The sequence below is a fragment of the Musa acuminata genome, chromosome BXJ3-4 (assembly GCF_036884655.1).
Source record: "Musa acuminata AAA Group cultivar baxijiao chromosome BXJ3-4, Cavendish_Baxijiao_AAA, whole genome shotgun sequence".
Lineage (NCBI taxonomy): Eukaryota > Viridiplantae > Streptophyta > Magnoliopsida > Zingiberales > Musaceae > Musa > Musa acuminata.
In genome coordinates, this window is record NC_088352.1 from 24,912,001 (window position 1) to 24,921,990 (window position 9,990).

Genomic DNA, 9,990 nt, shown 5'->3' on the forward strand with positions numbered 1-9,990 from the left:
TTTAAAAATTAAAAAATTAAAAGAAAACAAAATTCCGATTCAAAACAGAAACCTCCGATTCGATCTGCAATCATTTGGAACCGATCCAATTTTAATTCTATATTTCACAAAATCAATCTGATTCTATATTTCACAGAATTAGAACCAGCCAGGATTGATTCTATATTTTAACAGATGTATAACCATAATAGTTCCAAAAGCCTGTCCTATATTTCGCAGAATTAGAACAAGCTTATTATTTATGGTCACTAATTCATAATAAACTATCAAAATCTTAACCAACTAAACTTGTTAGCAACTCAAACATACATCATTAGGTCAGACACTAATTCAATCCAAAAACTTATCACTATACAGAAACCTTTATCACTAGGAAGGCACCTTTAAGATCAAGAGGCACAAAGATATTAGCAACCTAATGCAACAACCCATTAGCTTAGATTTCTCAAATTATTTCATGTCCAAAATTCAAATCAACCAAGTTTAATCCACAAAACAAAATCAAAGATGAAATGTAGCTTGACCTACCATCAACTTCCCTCTTCTGTTCTCTCATATGACAAATAACTTAGCAGGTAGCCAATCTGATGAAAAAAGATAACCAAACAAAGACTCGGAAAAACCTCAAAACCAGGCACCAATTAAGCCTTCATCCTACCATAGAACTTGCTCTTCTCCTCGGTTGTCTGGAAGCGTCCATGCCCGAACTTAGAAGAAGTATCAATGAACTTAAGCTTGATCTCCTCGAGGGCGACGCGAGAAGTCTGCTTCAGTAGGGACTGTCTAAGCGTAACAACCCTCTTCTTTGGCCCAACACAGCAACCCTTGATCATAAGGTAGTCATCTTTCACAATACCATAGTGCGGGAAACCACCCATTGGCGTGATATCCTTCTCGGTTCTGTTTAAAAAAAAAACAAGCCAAAATACTCAGTCAGGATACCTGACAATAACTCAGATCTCAAGTTTGATACTGCCCTAAAAGTTTCTCCGTATGCTTGACCAAGATTCTAAAGGAAGTTATTTTGGACCACTTTGTTAGAAAGCCAACTGTAGAATGGGCAATTAATTACCTGTCAAACTCAGTAATAGCAGTGTGTGACTCATCCCCAGCTTTACCAATTTTATAGATCTTTTTGTTCATTTCAGTACGGTGGTGGTATCCATTCTGACCAGCACGAGCAACAGTGTAGGAGACTCTGGCTGGGTGCCATGCACCAATACAGGCAACCTTGCGGAGTCCTCTGTGTGTCTTGCGTGGGAGGCGGGTGACACCCCAACGAGTCACCACACCTTCATAACCTTTACCTTTGGTCACACCAATGACATCGATCATCTCATCTTTCTGGAAGACAGCATCGATAGGGATTTGCTTCTCAAAGAAGCTGTAAGCATAGTCAACCTTCTGAGCAACTGTCCCTCCATTGACCTGGATCTCCATCAAGTGAGCCTTTTTCTGTTTCAGACCTTTCATCTTCCTTATCTGAGCATAAACAGCAAGTGACAAAAGACCGTAAGATCACTTCCATAAATGGAACCAACGAAGAATACATGCTTTGTAAATAGATAGAGTTACAGTGAGCTACAAAACACATCCTTTACCTGCTAAGAAATATAATGCAAGAAATATTCATAACAAATTCAGCTAATCCTATATTAAATCTAAATAATTTTCATACAAAAATTAGTTGGTAATTTGTTTATGTAGAATAAAGAGGTCCATCTAAATATGTTTTCTAAGTAAATTAGATTGTTATACTACTAACAAGTTGATGATAAGAAATTGTCCTCGTTAACAGAATAGACATTGCTAGTCATCTTCTTCAGTATCTTGTTCATTTTGGTCACGGCGTGTGCATTAAGATTTAAAAGAGTGGTTGGCACCATGCACCCAATGGGATGTCTAAGAAAAATCGATATCAAAGAAAAGTAGAAAACTAGCGTACTTAATATGATAGTAAACAAATCTGAAGAATACTAGCAACAGAATCAAACTCCAAAATTATCAAAAGCAAAATAATTATGATACTGTAGAAAATACTAGGTTGTATCACACAGGAAAGCAGCGATACCTTGTACTGAGATCACCCTGGAGTTTCAGGTAAAATTGCTTGATCTAAAAACTGCCAAATATTAGTCTGAACTGAGATTTTATCAAAGATCACAACTAAAAATGGGTCAACAATATACTCAAGGCTTATCTCATGTTGTTTGAATGGAGATACATTTTAAGAGAAAGGATGCAATGCTCAAATTTGCCTATTACATAAGAAAAAAAATAAAAATAACAAACACTCAGTGAGATATACAACAAACACAAAAACCTGACAAAATAAACTAGTAGATTCCTAAAAACATTCAGGTATGAGAAGAGGGTTAACATCAAGTGTACAGTATACTGAGAATAAGTTTGTCAGCAGCAGATAATGAAGATCCAACTCATGAACATGCCATATTAAGACTGCACTAATAATGTCATAAATGGGCAATCTCATCAAAGTGCACCTGTGTATGAGCCAGCACACGGATAACAGATGCATATTTCTTCATCTTCTCCAGCTGCACCTGAATTTCCTTCTTTCCTTCTTCACTTTCATATTTCTTGGAGTACTTTGTAAAAGCCTTCTTCTTGCTCTTGTACCAGCTCTTGTAAAATCTCCTCCTCACTTCCTCACTCAGATGTTGAGCCCACACAGTGTTAAGAGAACGAAGTCCACGTGGAGTCTTCACGTAAGCAACAACTCCCACAACAATCATTGGCGGAGTTTCTATGATAGTCACAGCCTCACATGTCTCCTTCTTGTGAAGCTCTGCAAGAAACAATCGAGTATAAGAACCTCAAAGCTTAAGAAAAGGCATAGAAGTGTAGGATATAATGAACAAGTCCAATAAGACTTATGACAAAAGCAAGATGCAGGCATTGGTAAAAAAATCCAATTGCAGAAAACATTAAAGCACTGAATAGTATGACACAACGAACAAGAAACCCTCCAATGTAATTTATATCGTAAGGAAAAAACATGCAAAATATGTAATAAATTAGAGAACGTAAAGGAAGCAAATGCAACACTTAGTTAAAACAAAGCTAATGCATTGCCGATTTTGTTTGTCCGCATTGTTGACAGATAAAGAGGTATAGCAAAGCAAACAAAAAAAGACATCAAACATTCATCACAAAGTGAGAACACTACATTTGCAATATATGAACTAGCAGACAAACAAAAACAATGAACCAAGCTCTGTATGAATAAACTGCAGTCTATTCTAAATTTCATTTATCTCAAGTGTAATTATAAATTTCACTTAACCTGTACAAGAATAAATTGCAGTGTACTCTAAATTTCACTTCCCTTAAGTTTGATTATAGATTTCATTTCTCTAGTTTGACAATATAACCAAAACATCAGTTTTGGAAAGTCGAAAGTTTAGTACATAAATTACTTGTAGTAATATCAAAAACTGAACAATATAATAAATAATATGTCACAATGTGCATAAGAAAAACTTAATTCTAGAGGCACATTGTCTTTTGTATTTCAGTAAAAAAATGAAACATCATTGAAGAAAACAAATATGTAATCATGTTAGTGTTCCTTGTTTCTGATGAAAATTTTGAACTTTTAGAACACAAAACAAACTTTCGAATCATAATAGTTGGAGTCATCATGTTTTGCATAGGGCAACTATTGGAGTCATCTATTGGAGGCAACTACATAACGTCCCAAGTATTGAGGTCATCTACATAGATCTTTTCCCATGATAATCATCACGATATGAATGAGACAATTTCCCACGTTAACTTTTATTAGTAGAAAGTATAATTTTTCAACTAATATTTAAAAAAAATACATAAATCGTCCCTGTCAGGTGATTGTTCACCAGGTCACTCATGAGGTTTGAAAATCACCCAACTCTAGAAATCAGATAATTTTCACTCAATCTCAAGAACAGATAATTGTTCAAGCAACCACAGTAGATCGTCCAAAGATCTCAGATATTTACTAAGCCTGCCGCTCAATCCCACCTGCCACATCTGAGATGCCTGTTCCCACTGTTAAGGAACCTCTTCCTCATAGTTGTTTTCTGGTTTTGTTCTCGCCAAACACTTATAATTTTCAGTTCTGTAAGTGATAGTTATGAAATGACCACAAATATGCTTATAGAAAACAAAATGACAAATAAAACAGATCTTTTTCATAATTATGAAAGTACAAATACAGGATGCCAAAACTGCCCTATGAAAAGTGATATGAAGATTTTATTTTTCTTAGGTTCAGCAACTAAGCAAGAGACATTAGGTTTGAAATGTTTATGTTGGAACGACTGGATGAATTTAGTTGTGGTAAATAAAAGACTTATTATCTAAAAAGAACCATCTCAGAATAGCACAGAAAAGCATACAAACATAATGATGCATCCAAATCTGTGTTACAGAATATTGTTTCAAACAATATAGCCAACTTTGGGTAATATATACTTACTTGAGCCTGGTTTGTCAACCTCACGAACAATGTGTGTCATTCCAGACTTGTATCCAAGGAAAGCTGTTAACTTGCAATGCTTTGTCGGATCATCCTTGGGAAAGGACTTTACTGCACCAAGAAAGCACACATATTTCTCATCACTATATTACTGGTACGTTAGCAAACAGAATTGTTCCACCATCTTTAATTAGAAAGAGAACAAAAGGGAAAGAATATCAACAAGGAACTTAAACATTATATATTGGAGGGCAAACTCTATATAACCAAATCTGCAAGCTAGCATGTGCTCTTTACATAAATCAGTGGATCAGGGAAGCACAAATTTTCCCATTCGACAACCAAGCTCCAGATAGCAACAACATACTACAAAAGTTCTTAATGTATGACGATCATGGCAATCTGAAAACTAGATTAGGCACTGGTTAAACAGAACATTCTTAATTCATGTAACCAAGATCCAGCTTACCTTTGCCACGGTGGCGGGAGGCTCTCTTCCTGGGGAGGAACCCGAGGGAACCATGCCTTGGGTGTTCAAACTTACGATGAGACATCCTTCTTACGTCTCTCCCCCCTGAAAACATGACCAGGGCTTATGCTTATGCACTGCCTATGAAAGCCGAAACAGTCATACAACAAATCACGAACACACCAGAGGATCCCGTAACAAAAGATCGACGGATCGAACCAAAAAATACATAACGGTAGAAGCATACATCTGATAGAAACAAATGATGCTGATTGCATTCAACTCGGGAAGAACGAAATCACCAAGAGAAGCGTCTAACAAACAGATTTCTGAAGGGCAAACACCAGAATCCAAGTACAATATCAATCCCTAATGAAAGGGTTTGTTCCCAGACCTCGAATTAAGAGGTGCAACAACAATCGAATCAAGAAAAAAAATAATCGAAGCCATAATCTAACCATCGAAGAGGGGGAGACAGAGAGAGTGAGAGGTAGAATGGGCATCTTGTTACCTCCAACGGCGATTGCCTCCCCGCATTCGCGTCGGAAACCCTAATGAGGGTTTATATAGCCGCCGAAGATGCAACAAGAGCATGTGCGGCGCTGCCTAATCGTAGAATGACTAAATTATCCTCTCACTTAAATAATATGACCGGCACCTATAATTCATCATCTCCAGTTGCGAATCTTGGCGTACTAAAATCTCGTAGACCGATGACTGATTACGACGACTTCAATGGACGGTCCAGATTCACACACACACATACACACACACACATATATATATATATATATATAATCCTGCTCGAAGAACAATATTTCTTAAATCCGATTCAACAACATCTAAATTTAATTTAAGTGAATTTAACAAATTTGGATCCGAGAAGTTTCGACTCGCTGACCAAACTCTTAGTAATTTCGAATCCAATCAAAGACTATCCAAACTTGATTAGATCCGATATTTGAATTTGATATAAGCGGTTTGGATAAATTTGGATCCGAAAAAATTAGACCCGCTAACCCACCAAAAGTCGTGAGCCTCTTTTGTCCGAAGAGAGAAAGAAGGAGAAAGTCCGGCTCCGACGTCGGGATGGCGCCGCCCAAGCGTGGGAAAGCGAAGGGGGGCTCCGCCGCCGCCCCTCCCACCGCCGCATCGGCGGAGTCCAAGGTCCCAGGCTGCCTCCGCCTCCTTCCTCCGTCAACGGTTGCCATTACCATCCACGCCAAGCCGGGCTCCAAGGTCGCCACTGTCACCGGTCCGCCCCTTCCCTTCGATCCCCTTTCCTTCCATCTTCTTTGTTTTCCGGCAAAGAGTCATATTTCTGGTTTTAGATGTGGGCGACGAGGCTGTCGGCGTTCAAATCGATGCCCCGGCGAGGGACGGCGAGGCCAACGCCGCGCTGCTTGAGTACATCGGCTCGGTGAGTCCTCGATCGTCTCGTCTATTCACTTTCTACTCGTAGTTTCTTACTGTAATCTTCTCAACCAACAGATCGTGTTGGGTTCTACAAAATTAGTTTCTAGTGTGTTAAAAAAATAGATTTTTGGTGGCTAATTTGGTGCTTGATTTCCTGTTCTAAGAACTACGCTAGGAGGAAGTTTGCGCTAAAATTACCTAAGGATATGAATCATTGCTTGAGGAATTTAGAGGAAATTGCCAGAGGTAAAGCTTGTGCAACATAATCCTCACATATGTGAAGTTATGGGATGGAACAATGCAAATGTTGGTGAGAAGGTAGTAATAACAATTCAAAGCACTGGATATTTTACTTAATTCACTTAACCCTAGTCTAGTATCCGACTATGTTTTCAGACTTAATAAAAAAAAACAAGATGACAATTAATTATGATCATATTGATTATAATATTGTAGAATTGGTTAAACTAAGAATGTTCTTGGGCTTCTAGTTAATTGAAAAAGGAAAAAAGGAGATAGAATTATTGAGTCATACATATAAATTTGTTCATGAGTTTGATTTTGGAAGGCCTCATGGAGCATAAGAGCTCCATCAAAATGAATGCAAATAAAATTTGTAGGTATTTTTTTCCAAATAAACCAGTTATTTACCACAATTCTTGAGTATTTTGTATATCTTCATCTTCTTCACCTCTAAATGAAAGTTATTTAGCTTGATGACCAACAATTGAAGAGAACTAAGTATCCAGTGAGGAGCAGAATTTATGTGTTCATGCCAGGAACACTGCCTTCAAGTGGTTCAAAACTTTTGATTTTTTTTTTTTTATAATACCGATATCAAGTTTTCATAAGATCTGAAGATCCAAAGGTATAATGCAACTCTGACCTTGAAATGGACCTAATCCGTAGTCCAGACAGTTTTCATAATGTATTAGAAAAAAAGATATGCTAAATTAGATTATCATGTCTTGATGGGAGCTATCCTTGCTGACTCCTAAAGAACACATATACCAGTGGCTATATTAGCACCATGAAAAGCAAATTGTTTCTTAATTGTCTTCTCAGGCATCAAGTACGTAAATTTGATTGGTAAAATGAGCATTGTCCAGATCGAACGGTACTCTGAAATTGTTGTAGTAGTGTTCAGTCCATCAGTCACTTGGGAACTTGATTATAAATTTCAGATGTTTCTGATATCATTCCAAATTATAGATGGCCAAGTCTTAAAGTTGCATTATGCCGTCAACCTCGTTCCACCATAATGTGAAGTTGGTTACCTTGATTATATTTCTCAGATTGATTATGGACACAACATCTCCCACCTTTCTACCATTTTTTGTATTGACACTTCTCATTCAGCTCATACATCTTTTGCCTCCTATACCTGCCTGCTCACAGATGTCCAAGTAGGTGGGATTTGTGCATAACTCCAGGTCCACTATAACCTTAAATCCAAAGTGCAGGATTTTGAAAAATTTTGGATTGTGTTGGTCAGTTCTTGATGCCATATAAAATTGAAGATTCAAATGTTCATTGGATATCAGCAAAATTTGTTCAGAAATGATTCTTTGATCCCAATTTGACAACACAGATGACATCCAAGGTCTGTAGTTATTTTCTTCAAAAATCCAAGAATTGTTAACAGACCCTGTTTCCCATTGTCTTAAGTATGTTTCAGTTGAACATCTAAATAAGGAATCCCTTCCTGACCTAATCTTTGTAATTGCTCTGTTATGACTGCTTAATTTTAAAAAGTCGATCAATGAAGAAACATATATACTCTTCTGAAAGGCTGGGAAAACTATCTACCATGCAGCTTTTAGGAGTGAAAAAACGGCAAGTATCTATTGGATCTGGTTCAAAATCCAGAGACAAGGTCGTTCTAGTGCAAGATGCAACTCTGCAAAGTGTTTTTGAAGCCCTTAACAAGGCATGCAAATGTGAGTAGGTAAGGAGCACCAGAGCTCACTGTGGAAAACTTGGAAGTTGTCTACAGAGTTGTTTGTTTTCTCGAGTTTCATGAGACTTAATATAAATTAAAGTTTGTTTACTACATTGTTCCCTTTGATCTAGTTTTATGAGTAGTTTATTGCTTGGGGGCCATAAACAGATACTGTTCCACAACTTTTTTCGTTTACAAGTTCTAACGAAGTTTCTTGGGGGGAGTATCTGTTTATTGCATGATGACTTTGGATACCACAAGCGATTGATGATCTTTAAATCACTGCATGATCCTGGAAAGAAGCCATCACTGCTAGTTTTGTGAAAATAGTTGCTGCCCACCTTGTTTAGTAACCATTCATCCAAAAGTCTGTTTTTGCAGCCAACATTCTAAAGAAGAAAAAGAAAAAAAGATCCAACAAGCTTGTAAATAAAAAAACACTCTCTCTAATCGCCTGCAGTCTTATCCGCCTGTTTGTTTTATAGTAAGTGAAAATCAACATCAAAGTGAAGTTTTGGACTTTGATTTCTGCATGAGCATCTGATTATTAGAATTTCCTGCGTAAAGTTTCTCAAAGTAATCTCGCTTTCTCATAAATGATTCTAGAGTTGGAACTCCTTTTATTTTATTTAATTTCTTTCGAAATTAAATAATTTTACGTTCAGTTAATTACTTTCATCACTTCCATCAAAAGTCTTATTTCAATGATTCACTATTGGTGAAACAAGTCTTGGCTCTTCAATCATCAAGCTACGTAGACTTTTACATACAATTGAGATATGCTTGAAGAACATACAAAATGGCTTCACCTTAAATTGTCTCATACGTTCTTGCATACTCAAGTATTTAGAGAAGAAGAAATTGATACACAAGGTGAATCTTTTGATCATGATTCTTGGCATCCAAAACAAGTTTCCAAAACTCTGCACTAGGCTTGACCATGCTCAGCTAGCTTTGATCATTCCACAACCGCTACAGTGGCTGACACTTAGTTACCACCCATGTATGCCATCTCCTGCTACATCCAAAAGCAGGCATTAATATGGTCCAAAATTGGAGGAGAGGAAAGCGGGAAGGAAAGATCACATCACATCACACTTTTCCCATATCTTAGTAGTTGTGTCCCCTCAACCTTGTACATCACGACAGAATCCTCCATTCCTTGTACATCACCATACTCTTAACCTTATCAAATCTCTCCTCCTAATAATGCTATGTAATCTGTTGTTATATCCCATCAACCCTTTGCAGTCTCTCCAACTCTTAAACATATATCTGCTCTCTTCTCTCTCTCTCTCTCTCTTTCTCAAATGGGACTGCTTTCTAAAGGATCTGTTCCGGTAATCCTCCTCCTCCCCCTCTTCCATCTCTTGGTGTCATGTTGCGATGGCTCAAGAAGCATGCACGCCTTGCACCGGAGACCGGCGGCAACGAAGAGGTCAGGTGTTGTCTTCTGGTTCTTGCCGAGAGCGACGCCGATCCCGCCATCAGGACCTTCGAAGCGGCACAACTCGCTCGGCTTGCATTCTCGAAGAACAATGCCTTGAAGAAAGGTGGGATGAGAGGCGTCTCCCATCTCCAAGGTTTTCTCTTTCACTCCCTCTCCTTCCATCTCTTTCTTGCTGCATTAATGGAAGCCATGCAAAGGTCGAGGTCTTGTCTCGTATCATGGAGATCAAGTGT

The 9,990-nt window shown here is 37.8% G+C and overlaps 2 protein-coding genes across 3 annotated transcripts; one reads left to right on the forward strand and one right to left on the reverse strand.

The window, feature by feature from the left end:
* Positions 1 to 407: 407 nt before the first annotated feature.
* On the reverse strand, positions 408 to 5,511 carry LOC135635564 (large ribosomal subunit protein uL3-like). Of its 2 annotated transcripts, none has more exons than XM_065146714.1 (6): positions 5,461 to 5,511; positions 4,950 to 5,054; positions 4,481 to 4,591; positions 2,505 to 2,809; positions 1,073 to 1,482; positions 408 to 900 (listed from the first exon to the last, which is right to left on the reverse strand). In XM_065146714.1, exons 2-6 carry the CDS (start codon positions 5,032 to 5,034, stop codon positions 642 to 644), a joined length of 1,170 nt encoding a protein of 389 aa, XP_065002786.1. In that variant the 5' UTR covers positions 5,035 to 5,054; positions 5,461 to 5,511; the 3' UTR covers positions 408 to 641. The 2 variants fall into 2 exon arrangements, with proteins under 2 accessions (XP_065002786.1, XP_065002788.1); XM_065146716.1 differs by lacking the exon at positions 5,461 to 5,511 and adding an exon at positions 5,408 to 5,457.
* Positions 5,512 to 5,983: 472 nt separating this feature from the next.
* On the forward strand, positions 5,984 to 8,418 carry LOC135582295 (uncharacterized). The gene is made up of 3 exons (XM_065147745.1): positions 5,984 to 6,204; positions 6,281 to 6,369; positions 8,182 to 8,418. Exons 1-3 carry the CDS (start codon positions 6,039 to 6,041, stop codon positions 8,311 to 8,313), a joined length of 387 nt encoding a protein of 128 aa, XP_065003817.1. The 5' UTR covers positions 5,984 to 6,038; the 3' UTR covers positions 8,314 to 8,418.
* Positions 8,419 to 9,990: the final 1,572 nt, after the last annotated feature.